General features: G+C 41.8%; 1 protein-coding gene across 5 annotated transcripts in view; it reads left to right on the top strand.

Annotated features, from left to right (window-relative positions):
- The window catches only part of VMP1 (vacuole membrane protein 1), a 61,002-nt gene that overhangs the window by 1,427 nt on the left and 34,682 nt on the right, over positions 1-24,893 (top strand). The window contains exons 2-7 of one of the 5 annotated variants that reach the window (XM_008631095.2): positions 1,455-1,585; positions 5,727-5,828; positions 8,091-8,226; positions 10,544-10,634; positions 11,553-11,663; positions 22,783-22,950. In XM_008631095.2, the coding sequence (XP_008629317.1) occupies positions 5,753-5,828; positions 8,091-8,226; positions 10,544-10,634; positions 11,553-11,663; positions 22,783-22,950 (582 nt within the window). In that variant the 5' untranslated portion in view covers positions 1,455-1,585; positions 5,727-5,752. Of the gene's footprint in view, positions 1-1,454; positions 1,586-5,302; positions 5,403-5,548; positions 5,620-5,726; positions 5,829-8,090; positions 8,286-10,543; positions 10,635-11,552; positions 11,664-22,782; positions 22,951-24,893 lie in introns of those variants that run through there. The other 4 variants (XM_017730972.1, XM_017730973.1, XM_017730971.1 and 1 more) reach the window with 4 other exon arrangements.

Genomic DNA, 24,893 nt, shown 5'->3' with positions numbered 1-24,893 from the left:
AATTGCTGTGGGGAAGGGTAGTAGGAGACTTAGTAGCTTTCAAGTGGGTGGTAACAATGAGGAAGGTGAGTAGGCTGGAACAACTGCACTGTTTCCACCTTAAAGCTTTTTTCCTAAGTTGTTGTCTTGGAATTTCTTCTGAATGTCATAACTGCCTCTGACTACATCTCAGGAACAGCTCTCCTTAAGGTGATCTGTGTCATTAGTGCATGCTTGGAGATTCCTTATTTCTTAAAAAGCTGTGGCTTTAAAACAGAAAAACCCCTATAATTCCTGATGCATGGGGATGGGAGACATACTGTTATCTGCCAGCTGGAACTTTAACTTCTCTTCCTTGTGAATAAGTGTGAGCTGGGTGGACTTTGCTATTCCCTGAGGACGAAGGGCACAACCTCGAAGCTGTTGCAACACTGAGCTTTTTGTACCCCTGTACCAGCTTCCAACACAGGCATGGGACAGCACCAAAACCACCAAACCTTGCTGGTTTTGGTGCTGCTTGGCCCAGAGGAACCCAGGAGATGCTATTAGTGAGGCAGGCAGTTGTTCAAGCTTATTAAAAAAATATTTCTCTTTCTCCCAGGGCTCAGAATTGGCCTGTGTGAGCCTTGTCTGGGCAGTGTGTCCTCACTGGATGGCCAAGTGTGAGATCTGAATTGGCTCCACTTAGAGACTGTTCCTGTGAAAAGCAGAACTTGTTACCTAAGGAGCTGCTTTCAGCCACTCTGGGCTTTGTCAGGTCCTCGTGTTCATCCCTTTTCATCTGTGCTGTGCCTCCTCTGCATATCCTCTTATCCCTGGGTCTCACCTATTCATCTATTTATTGCACAGCGTCTCTACTCAATTATTTTAGCACTTGATTCTACTTCTGGATGTAATCAAAATGCATGTTTCACCAGAAAAAACACACCAAAAAGAACAGTTTAATATATGCGGTTTTAATGGTAGGGACAGAACTTTCTGTCAACTCCAAAGAAATTTCATGGTATTCCTTAAGCTCATGTTACAACGGTCTTTCCTAAAAGGCATCCCAAAGTCTTTTTGGAAAAAAATGTGAATTTTAACTCTAAATTCTAAGATGATTTATTCGGGTAGGAATTGGAAAATAGGTCTGGTGTACAGAGGCATAACCCACAAAATGGAATCCTGTGGTCTTTAACTGAATTACTTCTCCTTTGAGGAATTGAACTATTTTAGTTGGGAAAACATTTTTAGTATGGGAATAAATGCACTCATATCAAAATAACCCATTACAGCTAAATCTGTGGAGATTTGGAACATCTTTCAGATGTGGCCTAATTTATTTTAATTGAATGCTTCCCAGGAGTGCTGAAGGACTGGAAAAAATCGAGCAGTTACTTTTTCTATTTTCTGTCATCTTCAGGAAAGTCATTAACCTCCAAGTGAGGGGCTGTGTCACTTCAGTGTCACATGAACGGTGTTCTCTTGCTCTGTAGGGGCAGCAGGTTTGCAAGAGGAGTCGCTTTGGGCTCGAGTGCTGCAGAGCTGAGGACGTGGTTGGCTCTTCCACTGCCTTCAGATCCTGGAGAAGTGGTGGAGAGGGAATAACTGTGAGGAGCTGAAAGGGGTATGTAATGTTTCACTTCCAAACTGATCCCATCCTTCACCTGAGTGTGTTCCTGTGCCAGGCAGTCTTTGGCTTTCGAGGGAAAGTGCTCTCCAAGCTGTTTCTTTGCCAGGAAATTGTTAACTTATTCTCTCTGTAGAGCATTTCATGACTGAAAAAAAAACCCTCACAGATGAGCAGCACTGTCTAGGTTAGTGCAATTCCTTACCCACCTGGAAAGGCTGGATTTTAATCCTTTGTTCTCCTTATTGTAAGGGAAGGACAGGAGTGTAGAGAAAGAAGAAGAATAATTATCAGAAAAGTTGAGGAGAAAGAAGCAGCAGGATTGGAACATTTGGCTTAAAATGCAAGGAATAACTGGAAATGATGTGTTCCTGAGGTGGCTGGGGGGGGAACAACAAAATGCTCCATGCTCTAGCCCTGGTTCTGGGAGCTGTGTGACCAGGAACTGATAGAGATGAGAGTCAGGGCTCTTTCAGTAAGAAGTGGTAAGATTTAGTGATTCAAACAATGTCTGGGAAAGCAGTGAGATCATGAAAACAGCTTCCTTGTTGTTCCAGCACACTGGAAAGGAGTCCTCCAAAAATCCTTAGTACAGAACATGAGTCCACATTCTGCTCCTCCAAGTGAGTGTGCAAACACCCAACTGCCTTGTCCAAAACTGTTTCCTTTTGCAGAAGTGCACCCAACACTTGGGTGCTTCCACAGCCTCCCCAGAGCTTCAGAGAAGAGACTTTAGTCCTTTTCTCTGATTACAGAAAGCAGATACTGCAGTGCCCAATTTTGTTGTGTTCTCATGCTCTGATAGCTTGTTTTGCTTTGTCTCACTTATGCTGTGAAGTGCCAGTCACAGTTACCATAAACCCTTTTTGTTGACTAATTTGCATTTTTGACTAGCAATAATTGTCTTTTTATACTTCATGTTTTGGGTTGCACTAAAGCACAATGGTGTATTGTGGGCTTTTTGTTCAGCCCTACAAAGCAGTTCCTGTGTGAGCACAGCTCTAACAAATGATCTAAGCCACCCTGATACAAAAACTGTCCATAGTTGTTTTCCTCGCTCTTTTAAATAGTTTATTTTTATGTTTGCTGATAACTACTCCATGTAGTAGGCAAATTTATTTTTAGAGATGGGCTCTGTGTCTTTCCCAGCATCTGTCAGAAGTGAAGTTCTGTTTAGCAGATGGAATTTAATTTCCTGTGGTGAGTTCTCATAGATTCGGTGTAGACTTGAGGATATGGAGTGAGTTAATGAAGGACAACTCCATTTGGGGTCAGACTCCCACTCCAATTAATCCCTGTGAGAAGGCATTAGTGCAGGACTAGTGATTCTAATGGGCATCAAGCAGCACAGCAGATCAAGGGTGCTGAGCTGAGGGGATGTGCATCCTCCAGTCCCTTTGCTAAGATGCTTTAAGTATAATTAGACTTGGGCAAACCAGGGAGGTTCTTTTCTGGAGCCAGGAAGGGTTTGCAGCCCGTTCAGCCCTGCCATGTGATGGGTATCCACTCTCCAAGCCAGCTCTGGTTTTAAATAGGAATTTTTAGAGCTTTCCTTCAGAATGGTTGAACTTTAAGACCTTCTTGACAAGTATTTGTCCTACAGAAGTATGGATAAGGATTATTCATCTGCTTTACTGCAAATGTTGACTTGTATACTTGAGGTGGTGTTATGCAAAGGTAATCCTGGATTAGTGCCTTTCCAAGCAGGCAGGGTAAAAGTGGCTCTGGCAGTTGAGCTCCTGAAAAAAAAGCTGTCATGCCTAGGGAACAACACACCTGAGACCCCCCCCAGCGATGCAGGAATTTTATGGATTGCACTGGAATTCAGTGTTGTGCACAGCCTGGGCTTTAGCATCAAACATGGAGGGCAGTTGGCATTACAATAAGTGAACTTCCTTGGAGTGTAATTAAGCTGAGAGCAGAGACCAAACCGGTTAAGACTTTAATTTTGAAGGCTAGATTTGCCCACATTGAAAAAGATGGACTTCAAAATGAGGAACGTGTGGCTTCCACTGAAATTTGTGGTGTTTTTCCTAATCTTTGCTATATTTAAGTCAACAAAATGTGACTGAAGTTCCCTAAACCAGACCACTTTTTTTAGTGTGGTTGTGGGTGCTCAACAGCTCTGGATGGCTTTTGCTTCCTAAGCAGCTTTCTGTGAACATCAGGCTTGCCGTGTGTGGGTGTGTAATTTAAATATTGCCCTCTGCAATTTGAGCTCTGTGTGTGTAAATTCATGTGGCATACATGTGTATGTGTGTATATAAACTTACACTGTAGATGTTCATAGATACTTATTTAAATGTATATAAAAATAAGCATAAGTAAGCGCAGTCAGTAGAAACAAAACCCTCCACCATCCACCTGGACTCGCTGTCCTGATGGATTTGAGGGGTGGCTGAACATTTGATCCTGATACTGCCATAGCAACTGGCCAGTTATCTTCACCTGAGGACTGGGGTAGCTCCAGTGGCTCCCAGAGTGTCAGGCTGCTCTAAACTCACCTGGGGAGAGGTTCACGTTTCCCTGGGGTTTGAGCAATCCCTGGGTTGCAGGTGACTGCAGAGTGATGCTGTAGAGCTCCCACTGCAGCAGCTCAGGGCTCTTGTCCTTGGCTGACTCTGGAGCCCTTGGCATTTTTCAGCTTTTGCAAATTTTTTAGGTGGTTTGGGTATTCTGGGGTTCACGTTGCAGTGAATAAAAACTGTAACACGCTTGAGATGAGTTTCTGCTGCCTTGTTTAACCAGACAGATTTCTATTTCTGCACAATTTGTGTCAGAGGGAGGTGTTGGAGAAAGGACTCCTTCCTTAGACCTCAATGCTTCTCACTACTGGATTTTAACTAAAACCTTTAATAATCAGATTATAGCTAGCAGTTTCATCTGTAATGCAAGTAATGCACAAGGCTTGTACCTGTTTAGAAAGCACCTTTTTAAAACTTACTTGTGAGACCCTGGAAATGCCAAATACAGTACCTGAAATCTTGGAACATTTTATTTAACAATTTGACAAAATTGCTGCAGTCTGAATCCAGGGGGTGATCTCACTCCTGTTTACCAAACCTGAGTTGCTGCTTGGCTCTTAAGCCTAACATAAATCAATGGGGAAGTATTTTTTTCTGTAGAACTTTAATTTCCTCCACTGGACAGTTTTATATAACCTGTCATTTTAATACTGCACCACTTTTCTTTCCAACAAAAGCAATGTATCAAAAACTGTAAATCAGGTTTGCTTACAGGGAGAAATATAGTGCAAATAAGATGTTTTAGCTTTGTGGGGCTCCCTTTTCCAAAACAAAACTCCAGAAACTGTTCTAAGATTCCGGAGAGGGTTTTTAAAACAAGGAGTCTGACTGGTTACTCTCTTTGTGTTTGATTGCATAAGAATTGTCAGCTGTTCAGGTTGGGTTTTTTTTAAGGGGAAAAAAAAAAGGCAGCTCTTGCAACATTCTGGTTTATGCTGGCCCCCAGTTCTTGCATTATTTACTCTCCTGGATAAGGAAAACCACTTCTGTTCTTTTGGTTTGGTTTTTTTTTTTTTAGGGCTGATATCTCTAGAGAGAGGCTAAACCAGCAGAGTATGGACAGTGTGAGCAAAGCTTCCATCAGAGAGCTCTCGTCCTCTGAAGAGTTTGCCTTTTGTGCTTCAGAGATACCAGACTGTGCAAAACAGGAGATGCAGCTCTGTATCTTGGTTACCACACTGAGGGCTAATCTTTCAGCCAGGGAGGTTTTTGACATAGTAACAACCTGCAAAGCTTTAGTGCCAGGATGAGGAGTGAACCTGAAGCACCAATCTCAGGATGGAAGTGAGGTTTGTATGAAGCTCTGCTCCTCCTGGAGCCCAAACAGTGGGTTGGGTCGTGGAAGGGGTTGTTTAAAAGAGCTTTTGTTCAGCTGTTAGAAGTGAGGGAGTTTTGCCATTTGAGTGAAAAATTTAGAATTATGTAGGTGGGAATGTTTTAATCTTTGTCACTGTGGGAATTGAATCACTTTCTCCTGGTTGATGGTGTAATGCAGGATGACTGACTGTGAGTTGGATTTGGAGAGCTGCTGGGTGTTTGCCTGTATCCTTTGACCATGGAGTCCTTCTAACCAGAAACACACCTTGTGCTTTTTGGGTTTCTTCTGCTCTTAGATCCCCACACGTGACTGATCTATGAAATGGCAGAGAATGGCACAGACTGTGACCAGAGACGCATAAGAATGAGCAAAGAGCAGCACAATGGAAACTTCACAGGTAGGTGGAAAATCACTTTGTGTTCTCAGCTGGCCTGTTTGGGGTGGAAAATGACCAGCACAAGATTGAAAAGGAATTGATGTTGCATTTCTGTTGAGGCCAGGCTGGATGGGGCCACCTAATCTAGTGAGTGGCACCTGTGCCAGTGCCAGGGGGTGGAATGAGATGGGCTTTAAGGCCCCTTCCAACCCAAACCATTCTGGGATTCTGTGACTTTACTCCCACATAATGCAAAGGGCCTCAATGCCTGAATCAATCTCAGAAACCTCAGTCAGCTCTAAACCTGAAGCCTGGAGGATTTAGGATTTCAAAGCCATGGAATAGATTTATGCTGTGTATTTCCATTCACGTTTCTCTTACACTCTTTTCTCTTCCTCTTGATCTGTGGTTCACATACATTTAAGCCCCACAAAGCTGACCTGGGTACCAACAGGGGCTACAACAACAAAAAAAGAAAACCTAAAAAAATTAAACTCTGTTGGCAAATGTGTGGCTATGGAAGTCAGGCTGTACAACCCCACCCTTTGGCACTGAAAAGTTAGTTCTTGGTAATAAAAATCTGTTTTACACTGGGACAGATCCAGTTATTAGTCTCCCAATTTCTAGCTGTTCTGTTGAAATTCAATGTCACTCTAATTTATTGGTTTCAGTGATAAATTACCAACAAAACAGTTTTAACTACTTCACCTCCTGCCTCTCCTCTGTTTTTCCTACTGGTATGTCTGAAGTAGCCTGAGGTTAATGCTTAGAACTCATGCAAAATAACCTGAAAACACTTAATGATGATTTTTGTGTCACTGAATTATCTGTGCTGTGTAGTAAAGTATGGAAATTATAATCCTCTTTGTTTGTTTCCTGTCAGCTTTGAATGTGCCAGTTCCACATTTAATTAAGTTTTGTAATCAAGTGATTTCTCAAGTTGTGTGCAGTCTTACACCATTGTCTTTTACGACCTTTTACTAAAAACAAGGTCATAAAAACAAGGTTGAAACATTTTTATTACACATATTAAGCGAGAAAGATTAACTGCATGTTTGTATGTATGGAACAAATTAAAGCCTTTTACTTAAAGCCTTAAATCATTCTGTAACTCTGAGGGAATGTGGATGTTCTCCAGAATTTGCCATTGCAGGATTTCTGTTAGTTCATCTAAAGCAACTGATTTTACAGCTAAGGAATACAGAATTAAGTGGGCTGTGTGACTAATGAGATCTGCAATTCCTGTGTAAATATCAGCATCTGATAAGGCAGAATGTTTCAATTACTGGAGTAAGACTGAAATAGTACATCTTGGGTTGCAATATGCTGGAGATCAGATGAGATTAATATTTTAAATGCAACAACTTTTTAAAAATCTAAAATTCATGAATATTATTACAATGCAAAATAGCATACATGTGTTGTGACTGTGTAGTAAATGATGTTTAAACAAGTTTGGTGTCTGTTTGGATACAAGTGTATTTTGTCATTGTTTACTGGTATTATTTTTAAAATCTTATTCCAGAATTCCTTTTCTTTAAAAGTTTAAAAATTGTTACTGCTCCTTAGCTTGACAACCTTTGAACAAGCCATTCTCCCCCAAAAAAACCAGCTCGGGTTTGAGAGTTTGTTCATCTGATTGTGAGCACAAAATAACACGTTGATAAGAAAAACCTTTTTGTGTCCTTGCCTGGCAGTGAGCAGGGCCTGGGCTGGGTGTGAGCTCAGTCCCAGGCAGGGCTGTGCTCCAAAAGCAGCTCCTTTCCACAGGAGGAGTTTGGGGGAAGCTGGACAGGCTCCTGGCTGGGAGGGCAGGTGCTCTTATCCAGTTACACGGTGGCTGAGGGGGATAAAGAGCACGTGTAATTCCATCTGCCTCCAGCGCAGGAGGCTGGGAATAGCTCTCCTGCCAAAGAACCAACTCCGAAGTTTGGAGTGAAATGTCCCTGCAGTGGCTGCTAAAGTCACGTTTGACCTGGGGTGGTGGCTGCTTGTTGCTCCCCGGGCAGTGCCCTGCAGAAAGGCTGCTGGAGGTGCCAGGCCTGTGGCACCCTGGTTTCCTGAATGCCTGCCAGCTACAGGGGGGAGCAAACCACTGCATTTCCTGGATATCACCTGAATCCTGAGGCACTGGAAGCAGATGCTTTGGGATCAGGAGAAAAGATGACTGAGAGCTCACGTTAACTTCTTAACAAATAAAAAAGAAATCCGTGTATTTCAGTGGGATAGAACCTGACCTGCCAGCCTGTGCTGTTACATATTTCTTTTGCTTTTCATTTGCAGATTCCTCTATGTTGAGTGAGCGGAAGCGAAGGGAACGAGAGGAGAGGTTGAATATTGTACTGTGGAAAAAACCGCTTGTTACCTTGCAGTATTTTTGCCTGGAAACTCTAATAAACTTGAAGGAATGGACCATAAAGTAAAGATCATTTCTTTAACTTCTACTAAGCGTTCTGGGGAAACCCATGCTCTGATTCAGTAGGTCATTCTGACATCTCACTTTCCCTGATGATTCACAACTTGAAAACTGTTTTTTTCAGAGAACGTGTTTATTTTTGTTCCTTAAAGGTGGCTGCTGGAACATCCCTCACTTGTAGCTGTGCACTCAGACCTTCTGCCTAAATTACCTAAATGCAGCAAGGTGCTTGGGGGAGCAAATGGCAAACTGCCTTTCTGAAGAGTTGAATATTCCAATTTGAAGGAGTGGGACAGTGTTTAGCGACCCTTAAGGCAGGGGATATTGTAGTTACAACTGCGGTGTTAAGCACTGACCTACTAATGCAGGTATTGGTATCACTGAGTAATCTTCAAATAGCTCAGCCAGGGCAGAGATCAGGGTTATGTGGAGCTTGCAGTGATGTTTATGATGCTGTAAAGAGGACTTTGCTTCTCTGTGGGCCCTTTTACAGCAGGAAATGATTTATTAAAGCACTTTCCCTGAGTGTTATTTTCACACTGGATAAAATCAGCTTTTATTCCAGTGAGAGAATTTGTTAGGACCAGTCCTGCCATTCCCTGTTAGTGCTGAAATGTAGAGCCAGTTCTTAAGGCACAAGGCCCGAGGGTTTAGGCTGCCAAAACATGCCAAGAATAGCAGCCATCCAGCGCTTGTGTTGGTAACTGGGCTCTGTTGTGCTTGGGATTGAGTTCACCAAGCTCTTCCCAGTCAGGAGGCAGGATCTAATGTCACCTTGGGTGATTCCAGCTGTTGGGTTGCTCCTCTGCAGGGTGAGCTGAGCCTGGTGCTCAGGGTTGTGCTCACTGACCCTCAGGGCTAGGCTTGAGGTGCTGGCAGTTCAGATTTACTGAGAGAAACTTCTATTTTCCATTTTCTTTTGAAATTATTTGTATGAAAAATACAAGGTTTATGTAGTGTAGTCTTAATTCCCTTTTACACACCACGTCCCAAAAAAATCTAACCCCCAAGCTTATTTATTTTATTATGTACATTCTTTCAACTACCATTAGGAATTGTCTCTGAGAACTGTTTTACTGGGTCTGACATCTGTAATTTCTGAAAATCTCCAAGCATTTATTTAAACTAAGCAGAAATAACATTTGAGGATTTATTTTTAAGACCTCAAATTTTATTTGGCTTCCTAGACATGCAATTCTGTTACAGATAGCACTTGCCTCCTCTGCTGAGCAGCACATTCAGTTGTCTGGCACTCCCCTGACAGAATCTTTACAGAAAATAACCCTGACTATTGTAAGCTATTAAGTTGAGACCTCAGATTGACTCTTAATGATCTCCTGTGTTCCATTGCATAAGTTGTGTTTTGAATGAAAATCACTTGAAGGTTCAGTTGTTGTACTAATGTAAGCAGCACTAACTTTAATTTTAAAATATTTTGAGTGTTTTTTTCAGTTTGCTTAATATGAAATATTTGGGACTGTTTTCCTGTATTATGTCTCACATTTCTATCTCTCTCTGTCTAAGTTACATTCATAGTTTGCTGTTATAGTCTGGGAAATTTAAGTGATGCTAGCACTTGTTTTTCATTTATCTTTATTAATTTTATTTCTGGAAAATAATAAGCGTATTTGCTAATCTACTGTGTGTGGCCACATACACATCAAGCAGAAAAAAAGAACCGTAAAACCAAACATGCTCAAAAATTATTTGGTAGCAAATTACTTTGGAAAACACTTTTCTCCCTTTACTCACCTAATGCTTCAGAGTTACCTAAATTATATTTATCAAATTTGGATCTGTTACAAGAAATTCATTTTAATAGATGAGGGGAAACAAAATAATGTAAAGATGTGTTCCTGTGACTGTCACTGTGGTTCTGCCCAGCAGCACAGCTGGAAATCAGCATTTCTGAATTCCACCCAGCTCGTCCTTGCCCAGGGCCAGTGCAGGGCCTGCTCTGCTCTGTGCTTGGCCACAGCTGCTGCTCAGGGCCTGGGTCTGACTCTTGGCTCCAGAAGCTGAATTGTTTTCAACTTGTGTTTGTTTTCAGACAGTTACTTTGTTTTTCTTTGTTAAAAAAAATTAAATATGCGTGGCTGAACTTTGATCTCGCTTGACAGCGAAGCAGAGATTTCTCCCTAAAGAGTAAAGGCTCCCCAGATATTTTCTTGGGAGGTTTACACTTTTATTAGAACAAACTTTTCAGCTGCCATTGTCCCTGCTGAGTACATCCAGGCAGCCCCAGTCCCCAGGGGTAACTGAGTTACTTTGAAATGCATGCTCAATGATGAAAAACCCTAATTTGCCATTTGTCTTTAAGATTGTGGCGTCGGCGAGGTGTCCTGGTGTGTGTGTTGCTGGCACTGGCACTGCTCACAGCCATGTACTACATCGAAGGAGCACATCAACAGGTACCACCTCTGCTTCCCTGGCTGCCTCACACTCCCTGTCCCTGTTCTGGGAATTGAATGAGTTGTGCTGGGATCTCCATGAATTTATAATGTACCTTTTGAACTGCTCACTCCGGGTTTGTTTCTCAAGTCGTGACCGCTCCATTGGCTGTGCATGAGTTGTGTTTCAGAGGTGGGGAGGGATGAGCCGTGTCATTTGATCTGTTCTGTTGGATCTGGAGGTGTCTCATCTGTTCCTGAGTAAAGCACACCTCGGGTGCTGCAGCACTCCTTCACAGCTGCTGTCAATAAGCTTTTCACAGTGGTGGGAGCTCTTGAGGGAAGATGTTACCCTGAGTCGTGGCAGAGCTTCGTGGTTCCCAAGAAATGATTCTTGTGTTTCTGTGGAAGGGTCTCCTGCCCAGCTGGGACAGGCACATACAGAGAGATAAAATGGTTTGATGTCTGTGTGCAGCAGACAACCAGCATTTTAATGTTTTCTTAAAAGTAACAAACCTGCTACTCACTGCTCCAAGGTACAACATCCAACAGACTCACTGGGAGTGCAGCTGATTTTATTCCTTTATTTAAGCTGTTCAGACAATTCTCTGAGCTGCCTGGGCTCTACTAGACACTGTCTGGGGCTTGCTTCTCGTGGGCCTCTTCTGGATTTCAACCCCCTCCTGTTGAACCTGAATTTTCATCTATCTCCTTGGAAACTTGCTGATTGCAAGATGTGGGTTTTTTCTTTTGAAAGTGCACTGTTTTCTCTATGTGTCTGTGCTGTAACTATAATAAATTGCAAACAGAAGTATCTAGGATTCTATTTCAGTTGTTATAATCCAGATAAATGTCTGTGTTGACTTATAGCTTAATTTTCTCCCTTGGAGATATCATAATTTATATATTTTTTTCTTTTTTGTGACTTTCCTTGCTCAGTATGTGCGGTACATGGAGAAGAAGTTCTTCTGGTGTGCCTACTGGGTAGGATTGGGCATTCTCTCCTCTGTTGGGCTTGGAACAGGTCTCCACACCTTTCTGCTCTACTTGGTAAGGATATTTCCACACCATGTCCTTTCTGAATTGAGTACTTTGATTGGTGCAGATTTTAAAATATGTGAATAAATAATTTTCTGCAAGTTCTAAACATCAAATACTTCTAAAGCTGGTGCTCTAGTGGATGCTGTTCGTGTTCTACACTGCATCACCTTGTTTTGTAGTTTGTAAGCTCTGTGTTTATTGATGTGGATATTGGCCTGCTGTTGGTTAATCCTCACTTTGAAACAATGAGCCAAATCTGCAAGCTCTATCCTCTGATCTCCTCGTTTAAATGAAGCATTTTCTGCTGTGTGCAGCTCAAGTGCTTCCATTTAAAATTTTTCAGAGTATTTTTTTAGTAGCTTAAAATGATCATTTTTCTAACTGAAACCACAAAAGTAGGCAGCTGGTTTAAAGTTCAGTCTGTATTAATTTTGCTTTGGAAATAATAGGAAGAAAATGTTTTCCTATGAAGATAAAATATCTTCTGAAAATTTGCATGATGTTGTTTATCTGAACTTAGCTATGAAAGTCAGGGAGATGTTTGGGTGTGTTTTGCTTTTGGCCATTGGATTAGTTCCTGGTTTATGAAACCACTGTCCTGGATTCAAGAAAAGGATTCATGGCCACAAAATAATTGAAACCAGTTCGTGCAACAAATGTCATCTTGTATTTGGAACAATTACAGATGTTTACTTTCAGAACTGCTTTAATCATTAACAATAACACAGAAAACACTACAAGAAACTCCTGCCTTTCCCCCCAGCAGGGCAGTGCCTGGGAGATGGAATGGCATGGGATGAGTAGCATCAGATTTACTCTTAGTGGAGCTTCTGTCCTAAAGACTGTGGAAGGAATTCCTACTAAACAAAACCAAGTTTGTGCATTGAGCACTGTCATACTCCAGGCCACTTCAAGATGATTTTGGCACATGAAATCTTCCTAAGACAGCACGACTTCTTTTCTTAAAGGAGGTGGAATGAGTTAACTTTTCTTTTGCTCTATATTTAAAAATCAAAGTTCTAAATTACTTCAATGTAGAAAACTTAAATTCCGTAATACATCACTTTGGTGATACTGTGGGGTACGTGAACCTCGTGGATGTACTTTGGCCATGACCTGAGCTGACATTGAAGTAACTTACAGAAAATATAAATTCTCAGTTGATTTATCAGTATAACTTACGATGGGTGTTCAAGAGGTGAACAGTCTTCCAAAGATTACAGGGATGTGTCACCCAGGAGAAGAAATTGAGTTTAATACTGTTAGGGAAGGTATTTATTTGGAACATAAGAGGGAAGGTTTCACATAACTTTGTTAGGAGGGGGAAACAGACTGAATAGGTTACAGTGAGTGATTAGAAGATGGTTATAGAGTAAAATTAATAAAAATGTACCATCAACATCTGAAATGTAAATACTACAGAAGAAATGCTGGTTTGCCTTAAATATATGAGGCAGATGAGCATGTTCCTATTACACTGAGGGAATTTCGTGAAGGCAGTGAGTGTAGGAAGAAAGAGAAGTCAAGATTTGCTTCCCTTTTTTTCTCCTGAGCAAGATTTATTTCTTAGCATGGTCTGCTGAGGTCAATTAACACCTTCTGGGCCCTGTCTGAGCACCTCATGGTTTACACCTCGGTGGAACCCACGCGGTTGTTGCCACTAGATGGCAGAAGGAGTGTAAAAACAGCAGTTCCTGGCCCTGGCAAACTGTGTTTCCGTTTTAAGTACCTGAACTGTTAATATTCTTATCACTGCAGCTGTATCAGCAAGGTGCGCATGGAATATGTTATCACTGTAGTAAAACAGTGCCTGATACCTGCTCAGCTGGAGCTGCTGTGAGAGGGAACACAGAGTACTAACATAAGGCTGCTGCTGCAGCTTTTAGGGGTGAACTCTTTCAGAGAAGTGTTCTGGGTTTAACCCATCTGGAAACAATGCAATTAGAAGCTCCAGCTCTCAAAGGGAGGAGTTGTAACTATTTTGCTTTGTTATTTTTACAGCAGTTCCCTCTAAAAGTAGAAATATGACACATTAAGTGGGGCTCTCAATATTAACTTCTGCATTACCGTTGATCTACTTTTCATGTTCCATATACTTTAATTATGTTTCTTCATTATGGTAAAACTTATTTTTCCATTGACTCAAAGAAAGGAAAAGTTACAAAACAAATCCTCCCCTGCTTTAGTGCCTGGATTTGCTGGCAATAGAGAATAGACCCAGTAAGTGCTTTCAAATTGCTTTTAATTAATTGCTCATTTTAAAGCTGGATGTACAGGGAGATTGTTGGGAATGCAATTACATGCTGGGAGAACAATGCCCTTGGGCCCACCCATGTGGTGCTGAGCTCTGCTGGGACTTGCAGCATTGTCTGTGCCACTGAGGGCACGTGGAGGAATTGATGGCATGTAGGCACCTGCTCAGGCTCCTTCAGCTGTCACACAGGTGCATCTGAATTAAATACACTGGATTATCCATTTACTGGATATGGCCATTCCCAAGCACTGGAAGTGGTTATGCAATGGCTGCAGTATATGAATAACTCTGATGTTTGCTTACCCTGGCCTGCTTAGCTGTTTTTCCAGTGTTGAAAACTGTCATTTGTCTGGATCTTTTAGAGCATCTCTCACCAGCTGCTTTTTGGAGCTGCATTCCAGTGCCAGGAGAGATCCCAGGGTTAGCTGAGAAGAGAGTACTTGGAAACAGTTTGCTAAAAGTGGAATTGACAGTTTTAAAGCAGCCTTAGTGTGGGAGGGGTGTTACTGCCTCAGGATCATTTTGGTTCACATCTGATTGGGATTTTTTTGGTCACCAGTCCTTGGTGCAAGAGGGACTGGTCGTGTGTGTGAGTTTGACACCCAGCTTTTTATTGCTGTTCCTGTGATTTGAGAGCTTTCTATGTGTTATAAAGGGCCTGAACATTGTCTGATGTGTCAGTTCCTAGTTTAATGCTGCTTCCTTAGTTGTTGCCAGCACTAGACGTAAAATCTGACATGGCTTTTTGGGAAACAATTCTCATGCTGCACTTGGCACTGAGCTAAGGGCTGGCACAGAGCAGATCTTCATCGCAGGAACAGGGAAGCAGACCACTCTTCCAAGAATCCTTTCCATTCTGACACTTTCAAAACAAGTCTGCTGGCTTATTTTCCTGCAGCCCATTAAAGGTTTTTCACAATTCTTTAAAAACAACCCTTAAAAATAGTAATCATGATGTGGTTCTGTAGGAAATAAAATATTATGATTAATGACTCTAAATACTGGTTTTAGCAGCACATGGCTTTTTCCTCGGTCCTGCGATGTTTTCTGTTGGTGGTAGATTAAAATATGAACAGCATGAATCACCTCATTACCAGCAGAGGATGGCTGAGGGTAACTCATGAGGAATTTCTTGTGTTTGTACATCTCTGAGAGATCTTTGCTGCCGAAAATGAATGAATGAGGTGGCGGTGCCGGAGGGCTCCGGAGCAGGGGACAGTAGGTGGAGTGCTGGGTTGGGATCATGGGCTGTGGCCATCCCCACCCAACGCTCTGCCTCGTGCTTTGGTTTCACTTCAGCTCTGAAAAACGGACTGTCAAAGATGTGGCCAAAAAAATGGGCTTAAAAACGAGTGGTTGAGGGCGGGAAACGTCCCCTCTCCCTGGGGATGGGAAATCCCTGAAGGGATGAATGGCACCGAATTCCTCACCGGTCAAAAGCTCAGGGCGAGCTCTGGCTGTTTGCATTTGTTTGTGTTTTTGTTGCTTAAATGTGGATTCTATTTGCTGCTGCTGGAGCCGAGGGGGCAACTGCTGAGGGGGTTTGTGCTGGTGGCCAGGCCCTGGGCGAGCACAAACAGGAAATGTGAGGTACAATAGCCATGGTTGTGCCGAGGTCACACACCAGCCCGGATATTTCAGCGCTGGAATATGTGGGTTTGTCAGGAATTCTTACAGGGCTGCTCTGCAGCAGAGTGGAAGAGGGCACAGCAAAAATAAAGAGCAGAAATGTGCCTTTAAAGAGAAAAGTGAGTCAGAAAGGCAGTGCCCTTATTGCCAGTGCTACCCTTAGAGAGCCGGGCTGGGTTTGTCTGGGTTTGAGGGCTCAGCATCTCACTTTCATTCTGAATTGGTTCCCCTCACCAGTGGTCACATTCTGGCCTCCCCAAACAGTCATAGTTTGCAGCTGAAATGAGTCCTGTGTTGGCCCTACCCAAACTGGTTTAGGTTAGAATTTGAAGATTTAAAAGCCAGACACTTGTGCAATAATGAATCCATTATCTTGGAAAAAAAAGATGTTGGTGGTGTAAATAATTTTAAAAAAACAAACTCACACAAATAAACGGTTTCCTGTCAGGACTACTGAAAGCTTTTTTAAGTCAAACCTAATTCCTTTTAGTTTTCTTGTTCCAGGAGCTGAGCTTGTAAGAGGACTCACGATAAAAATTACTTAAGTCCTTCTTAAAAGAGAAGCTCAAAAATGAGGCTTACTCCACTTTTATGAAGTACACAGAATAATTTAGAAACCCACACAACTTATTCTCTTTTTTTTTTTTAACTCCATTTACTTCCTCGTGACTAATACAGGAGTATTTTCATAGTAATTATCAGCTTCAGGAGAGGTTTTGCACTTTCCACGCAGATCATTCAAAACTATTGTGAGTAACCCAGAAAATGATGGTTCTGTGTGTAAAGGAAAAAGTGAGAAACAAAGGCTGAGCTGCCTCAGCCAGGTGGGAGGATGTAGCAGTGCTCCCCTTCCCAGCGCTGAATTCTTTTTGTGAAGTGAGGTGTTCATTTCCAGCCCTCACTGTTCTCCAGTTCACACATCAACTTGCAAGCCTAAAACAAAGGAAATAAAAACGGGTTCTGTCTAAAACCTGTGCTCAGATTACTGCTATTGAATTGCTGAGGGGGTTTAAAGAAAAATACATGGAGGGTGCAGAAGGCAGAAATTAATTCTAAAATAAGTTGAAATGGAGCCTGTTTGTGTGAGGGTCGTTTTTGTCTCTTACTGTGTCCTTTGTTTCTTTCCTGTCTTTAGACTACTTCCTCCAGCTGGAATACTTGAATCAACATAAAACTTCTTTAAAAATCATTTTTGCAAGTATCTCACCAGAAACTCCTGCTTACAGCTCACCTGGGCTCTGTTCTGCTTGAAACTGCAGTACTGATATTAATAATGCACTGATGAACTGGGAGGGTCTGCTGGGTTAACTGAACACTGCTGCTAAATCAGTTGTGCAATCTGGGTGTTTCTTAAATCTTCTGGTGGCTCGCTTGCATTTTAAAAATCTGAGATGGAAAGTGGTGTTTTCAAGGAGAAAAACGTTCCTTTGAAATCTTGGTCCCTCTAAGTGCACCCGTTGTTGTGTCTGATCCCTGTAGACACCTACAGAGAGTAAACCCAACACTGCTGGCTTAGGTCAGACTGTGCAAGAACAGTCCCGTGGGGTGATGGAGGAGTTAATGGGACGATGGAGGAGTTAATGGGACGATGGAGGAGTTAATGGGACGATGGCTGCACCCTTTTCTTCCTCCTGAAGGTTGATGGACTTTACCTTTTAGAAGCTGACGCCCTGTTTTCATTATCTGCTCTCCACTTCCTCAACGTTTGTTCTGTCAGATCTCTGCCGGGAGGGCACATTGTGCTTTCTCCTCATTTGCTCCCTGGAGTTTCTACTTTTTTTTTCTTTATGCACAGCCTGAACTTTATACCTTTCATGTCCTGCTTCCTGGAGCAGGTTGGAAATAACGATAATTGTGCAAACCGATCTCTAATTGGAGATTCTAAAGCCAATCACAACTGCTGGTAGCAATTTGAATAGATGCTGAGGTTTATTCTTCAGAAATGAGTGAACGGCTAGGGAAGGGCAAGGACAAAACCCTGACAGATTATTTTATTATTTTATTATTAGTTTTCTGTCAGCACAAGAGGATCAATTTATATTCTTGCAATTGTGCCCTCCCCTGACATGAGTCTGTCTGCTTCTATAGAAGGTAGTGGGGACCACAGCCTTAAAAAACATCTGCTTTTCATGTTACTCCTCAGAGCAGCACCGTGGCCCTTTACACAGGCAGTGGTGCCACGTGCTGCTCCCTCAGTGGTTCTTGTTTAGTTAAATTCAGAGTTTGTGGCCGATCATTTGGAATTTCCATCAGCTCTGCACTGTGGGGCAAGGCTTGGCTGAAGTGGGAATAGAATCTTACCCATAGTCACGTGAGTGTAAAATTAATACGTGGCTTCAAATGCTGTGAAGGTCTTCTAAACCCAGCCCTGACCACTTGATGGATGTTTGTGTCACTTGAGGATGCTCTAGGTACAGGATCCTCCATCCCCAGCCCTGATTTGCAGCCAGCACCACATACCAGACGTTATAGAATCATGAGACATTTTAATCTCGTAACACAGACAGACAAACTGGACATATTTACCAGCCACCTCCAGACCAAGCTTCTCCCTCTTAATCACAGAGCAGTTCTCTTTGTGGGTAGTTGTTCACCGCTCTCAGAGATAAAAAAGATGCTGTACCGTGGTGTGACTTTCTGGAGAGGTGTAATGACTTCGTGGATAAGTATGGGATGAGTCGTGGCCTGGGGCACCGCTTGCAGGATGTTTCCCATGAGAAGCAAGCTTTTGTTTTTCCAATTCATCTCCATCAAATACAGTTCCCCACCCCCGTGCAAGGGCTGAGTCTTGAACCCAGTATGAAAAGCAGCGTATCCATGGAAGAAAACAGATTTTTAGTGCATTACGTTCAGCCAGGAGTTCAGGGTAATATTTTTCTTGCTGGCAGACATATCACTTTTCTTTGAGAAATGTTTCTAAATTAAAGCCAGTCTAAAATTATATCTTGCCCCAAAATAAAAGGTTAAAATTAGATGTGGTTGTTCTTGTATCACTTGAGCAGCCTGGCCGTACTGTGAAGGGGGAATGTGAGAAACCAACACTCGATACAGGAATTGTTTGGAGCTTTAATAGACTTCCCAGTCCAGGTGCTCAGAATGATTAATAATGTGAAAATATGATTAATTTTTCATTGGATATTCAGTCACTTTTCCTTATGGTAAAGACTTTCTGCTGTAAGAATTATACAGATCAGCATGTTTTTAAGGATTTTTAACTCATGATTTTTTTTACATGTGGCTGCTGTCTCTTTCTACTTCCAGAGATGAATTTCCAAGCATAATTTATAGATAAAAAGATTTTACTTTCTAGAAATTTCATAATACATCATTTTAAGTAACTCATTTCTGAGGATTAGCTGTGCCATTCCGACTTGGGTGCCTTCAATCACTGGAACAAAACTCCTTTGAAGGCCTGTGAGTTCAAGAGTTCGAAGTTACCTTCTCTGAGACACTGGGGTTGTGCAGGCAGGGATTTCCAATCTCCCCTAAACTGCTGTTGCTAAAAAATAGATCTGTGTTGAGTTCATCTCGATGACCAAATCTTGTCTTGTTTGATTTGCAAATTGTACAGATATTTCTAACACATCACATTCCGGCCTGACCACAGGCTCCTTCTGGTCGTCAGCAGTGGCAAGCGAATGTTTCTCACCCGAGTCAGCAGAATGCTTCTCAATTTCTTCTCTGCTATCCCCTGTTAGTACCTCCGGCAGCTTAAAAGGAAAAAAAAAAAAATCATTGGAAGAGGGTGAGGGAAAGACAGTTGGTGTTCAGGATCTTACATGCCTTGAGTTTCAGCAACTTTTCCTGGTTTGGCAAGGAGCACATCTAAATTGCCCGGGATTTAGTATTTGGCGTGATGGGGTTTGAAGCAGTTTTGCAAATGCCCTTTTCAAAGGTAGAGCTGCAGTCACAGTCAAGGGGGGGACATCTGAGAGGACTTCCCCAAGTGTTGAAACAAACTGAACTATTGCAGGGAGGCAAAACACTCAGTATTTCCTGCGGCCCCATGCGGAGGAGGGGGAGAGGGTGGAGGAGTGTTATTTGTGAAGAGGATTAAAAAACTGGATGAGAATGAATCCTCCTGGGTATATAGTCAGGGGTTTTCCAAAGGTGGCACCTCGAGCCTGTTTGAAGCTGGTTCCTTGCTCCATTCAGAGTTAAACCATCACTAAATACAAATGAAATATAAATGAACCACCGCTAAGCCTCCCGTTCCTCCTCCCAGCCCTCTGCAGCCCTGGGCCTGTTCAGCCAAGCATTGTTTGGAGGTGCTTGGTAACCAGGGCTTTGGGGAAGCTCCAAAAGCAGATGTTGGGGGTGTTGCTCTGAGCCTGCCAAGCCTGGAACAGTGTCCCTGTGACCCACAGGACACCCAGACACAGGAGGAGGATGCAGGATTGCTCTGCTTCCCTTCGGCTCACTCCAGTTCCATCCCACACTTCATCACTCTAAACGAACCATTTGGGCTTCACTCTTCATTCCAGTTCAAATGTGGCTTCTGTGGGTTCCATCACTCCGACTTTTTTTCATTATAGAATTGTTTACATTGCTCTGGGAGAGTTCTGTTCCCTTGGCGTGGGCTTCAGGTGGCTGTTTGCAGCTGTTTTGTGAAATGCCTTTTTTTTTTCCATTGGCTACTCCCTGTGAAATTTTGCCTTTTGGAGACATTTGTTGAGACTGGGAGGGCTCTCAACAGGAGGGTTTTGAGGTTGTTCAGCCACTTCAGTGTGGCAGCTCTGCTGGGAGAGGCTCCTGCAACATCTCCAGTTGGGCATTTTGTCCTTGTGTGCTCCCCTGGAATTTTAGGATCCGCTTTATCCACCCTGGGTGCACTTTGGGAAGAAAATGCTGAAGCCCTGCAAGGGCTGGGGGCTGCTTATCACTACTGATAGTAGTGATTAAATTTATCTCTTGCTATTCTAAATAAGCAGCTGGCTGTAGTTGCTCTGTTCTATGGTGTGTATTCCAAATTTTGTGGAAGTGAAAGCCACACCTCTGGATTCCCACACGTATCTCACTGCCTTGGCCACGGCCTCAAGGGAGCCGAGGGAATGGTCATTTACAACTCAAACACGGGGGAGTTTCCTCCATGCAAATCTGCCTTTCAGGAGAGTTTCACTGCAAATTTCTGCAGGTGAAAACCATTAATTTTAGGATAATGGCTTGAGACTTTCTTTTTTGGTCCCAAGGTAGCTGTCAGACCTAGGGAGGGGCAAGCAGGGGATGGGATTAAATTCCCTAGGTTTCAGAGTGCAGTGGAGAAAGAGGTTCCCAGGTTCGCCATAAATGTACTTTACAATTTTAGGGAAGTTTCAACTCTCTTTGCATCTGCCCTCGATGAGTAAAATAGAGAGATGTTATTTATTTAGCTCTGAAGCTGCTGTGGACAGAGGATCTTGCTACAAGTACCAAGAAGTTTATTGCCACTGGGGCCTACAGAAATATTGATAATAGAAATTATTGCTCATTGGTTCATTCTCCCAGTCTTTGTTCTCCCTTCCATATCAAAATCATTCTTGTGTATCAATTTCCAGATCCACTCTTTTTCAGTTTTATTTCAATGAATCTTCTTCTCCCCAAGAGAAACTGTGCCTCATTTATCATCTCACAGGCTCTGTATTTCTGCAATCCAAAATACACCCAAGCACTTGGAATTAGTCTCCTGTAAAGTAACAAGGAATAAATAAAAGAATTTTTTTTGCTATCAGAGCAGCTTGTGCTTTACCAACTGCATGCCAGAAGAATGGGTTTATTTTGAATTCTTTGCATATGACAACAGTAGTTGCAGCTGCCATACAGAAAATATAAACTGGTATTTTATTTCAACTTTCTTAATTCACTGAAAAATTACAGTGGGGATGTAATTGCCTCAGTCCAGAGCTGTGAAATGTTGGTGAGTGAACCTCATCTTCCCAGCAAATCCAGGAGTGATGGAGCATCTCCTTTTGTGTGGGACCTGCGGTGGAATTTCACCCTTTAATGTGCAAATGAAGCTTTTGGGGGCTGGATGTGTCCCTGGCTCCCGCATTTCAAAGGGAGCTCTGGGAGCCCTGTGCAGGGAAGGGCAGTGCTCAGGTCTGCCACACTTTCCCTCTGGTCTGTAATAAATTTAGCTTTGATTTTTTGGGGGGGTATCAAACTCCCTTTTTCACTCTAATAAAATGAAAATAAATTAAGATTGCAGATAAAAACACAGAAGAAAATTGCTGGCAATATTTCCCAGCCCAATGTCAAAACCCATAAAATAATGAATAGCAGAAGTTAAGGTTTGTGTAATTTGTTCTGCACTTAATGAAACTTTTAGATTTATTTAAATCTGTGGTTTTTACATAAAGACCTCAGTTTAATGTAGTAATTTTTTTTTTCCCCTCTTTTTTCCCTGGACAGTGTTTCCATGACCTTTGTTAAGTGATTGTTTTTTAGGTACAATGTCTGGTGTTCAGATTGTTTGAATTGCTTCTCAATTCTTTTGTATTAAAAATAATGGCAATTCTTTCAGGTTTTTAAACTATGCAGCAGTTCATTTCTTGAATAGATTTTTATGCTCATTTTATTTGGAGGTCTGGCCAAAAAAAATCTTTCAATGTAAGATGGAGACTAAAATTAATTCAGTTAAATGGTATTTAAATAATGTTTAGGTTTTGAATTACATTTCAAACCATTTTTAGCAAACAGCAGTGAGGTCATTTTCTTGTTTACTCAGAAAAAACAGACACAAATTAAACAACTGGCTGTTGGAGAAAAATACAGAAGTTAAGAAAGTCTGCTGCAAGATGTCATTAAACCCAGTCATTAAAAAAAATCAATACATAATTTAAATGCCTAATCCTCTAAAAGCAGCAGTAGGGAAAACACCTCCTCTAATAAAGCTGTAGGTCATAAATACCTTAAGGAGAGCATTGTAAAATATTTGAAAACTCCTGGTTTTTATAAGAAGTAAGGATTCTTTTTTTTTCCTTGGCAACCTCATAAGTGGCAGGGCAAAAACTGAAAGGCTCCCTAACAATTTAGTGGCTCAAAAGAAAGATTTAATTTTTTTAAAGTACATTAGTGGCTCAGCATTGCAATTCAGATAGTCTAAAAAAAAAAAAACAGCCAACAAACAAGAATTTTACATAAATCACATTATCAGTGGCCAAAGTGAAAAGCACTAAGTTTTAGCCTAGGGACAGTTGGGGGAGGCTAATTTGAACTTTTATTCTAACATAAAATGCAATTGAAATTTCTTTGGGTTTTTTTTTTCAGGGTCCACACATAGCATCAGTCACTCTTGCTGCCTATGAATGTAACTCTGTGAATTTCCCTGAGCCTCCTTACCCGGATCAAATTATCTGCCCTGATGAGGAGACAACTGAAGGCTCCATCTCCTTGTGGGCAATCATCTCAAAAGTCAGGCTGGAGGCCTGCATGTGGGTAAGGCTTGTTTAGAAAACCAGCAATTTCCATTGATGTATTTAATTTCTGTGGCCAGCAATAGACAAAAATTCCTGAATTAGCAAAATAATGATGGTTTACACTGCCCAAGGTAATGTGAAAAGTTGCTTTCCTGGTGAACCTTTTAGCCCTGATAATTTTAATGCTTATTAATAGGATATCTTTTATCAGCTGCAGTGCTGTTTCCTAAATGCCAGCAGAAAACTTGAAGGCTGTTGATGTAAAAAGCAAATTTTAGGCAGGGTGTCTGTACCCCAGATGATCTGGCAGCTCTCAGGTCTAAGCAAGAAATAATTTCAAAAATTTTAGGCTGTAACACAAGTGAAGCTGCAGTTCCTCATCTGCAGGACTCAGGCCCTCATCTCACAGCTTGTTCTGGGCTGCATCAGTGAATTGGATTCAATAAAAAAGTGTTATTTTGCACAGTTTTACATATTTTATTTCTGTTTCTCTGCCTGTTTCCACGTTTCACTTAAAAGCTGTCCTGCTTTTCCTGTTTAAGTGAATCAGGGTCTTAGGAAACGCTGCCATTGGAACTTCCTTTCCGTTTTCCTCTTTTTTTTCTCTGCAGCTTCTTGTAGAAGTTTAATTTTTAGAGGATTTTGGTCAGCTAGGCTGTTTTTTTTCATTACATGTAGATCATTTGGAATTGCAGTTTACACAGATGCATCTGCTGTGAACTACATGCCAAATTAACTTTATTTTGCTGCTGACTTCCTGTCTTAGCTGATGATTTAATTACTAAATTCTTGGTTGTCCAATTGAAATGCAGAGAAAGGAAATTCTAAAAACAGTATCTGATGCCTGCCCTGGTGTTCTTTAATTTATCAGGTAATTGGTCACTACAATTTTTTTAATGTAAGCAGTTGTGTTAGTTAAAAAGATTCCAGTCAGGTTGTGTGAATTTACAGACTAAAGTCAAAACAGTAACAGAGAAAAGTGGACTCACAGCCCTGTCAAAAAGCAAAGTACACCTTAAATTTCACACCTAATGAGAAGCCAGATTTGCCTGAATGCTCAATAAGTAGCTAAACATACAAATACTTACAAGACTATAATTATATATAAGATTTCTCTTTATTTTCTTCCTCTGCTGAAATCTGTTTAATGGAGACAAGCAATAAAAATGGCATTTATAGCTAAGTTTCTAGGGCTAGAAAATAAAAATGCAGCTGAGGGTAAACATCTCTTGCTTCATCTGCAGCATTTAAAAACTGAGCTATGAGAAGAATTAAGTTTAGGAATGAATGAACAGAGTTGCAGCCTCTGGAATCTCGTGTCCTCCAGAGCAGCCATGAGGGAGAACAGGCAGTGCCTTCGTGGTCTGAGCTGTGTTCCTTGGATTAGATTAGAGAAGGGACGAGGGAATAGGAACATTTGTATCCCACTTTTTCACCCTTCCCCCCCTTCTTCAAATTCCCTGTCAGCTACCTTTGCACTGAACTCAGTCTCCTCTGGGTTTTCCCTTGGGAGCATCCTCTGTCTACCAGTGGTGTCTAATGTAATGTTATGCTTTCTTGGAATGTTTCATGAGTACATAAACATTGCTTGCTAATTTCCTGTAAGCCAAATCAAGTTGGCAATTGCTGCTCCTTCTTCCAGCGTGTTTCTTTTGTCCTAATTCCAGCTCACTTCTTATGGAAGCTGTTGAAGAGACTTATTTTTGCTTCTGTCACTCTGAAACTAAATGTCCACTTAGCAAAGATAATGGTGACTTCCAGAAAGTGAAAAGGCTGATTTTTGCAAATCATCCCAGGATGACTTTGCAGAGCTGTGAGTGCCCAGGCTGAGCATTCTGTGGGGTGAAATGTGAGGATTTACCTGCACAAGGGGTTTCATTCAGGTCACCAAACCATCAGCAGCCAACTTCAGCCAGAGATTAAAATCATTACTAGTCCCCGGCATGTCTGTGATGGCCATTC

This window comes from Corvus brachyrhynchos, unplaced genomic scaffold (assembly GCF_000691975.1).
Source record: "Corvus brachyrhynchos isolate BGI_N302 unplaced genomic scaffold, ASM69197v1 scaffold283, whole genome shotgun sequence".
NCBI classification, from domain to species: Eukaryota; Metazoa; Chordata; class Aves; order Passeriformes; family Corvidae; genus Corvus; species Corvus brachyrhynchos.
This window is presented reverse-complemented; position numbering and strand designations above follow the sequence as displayed.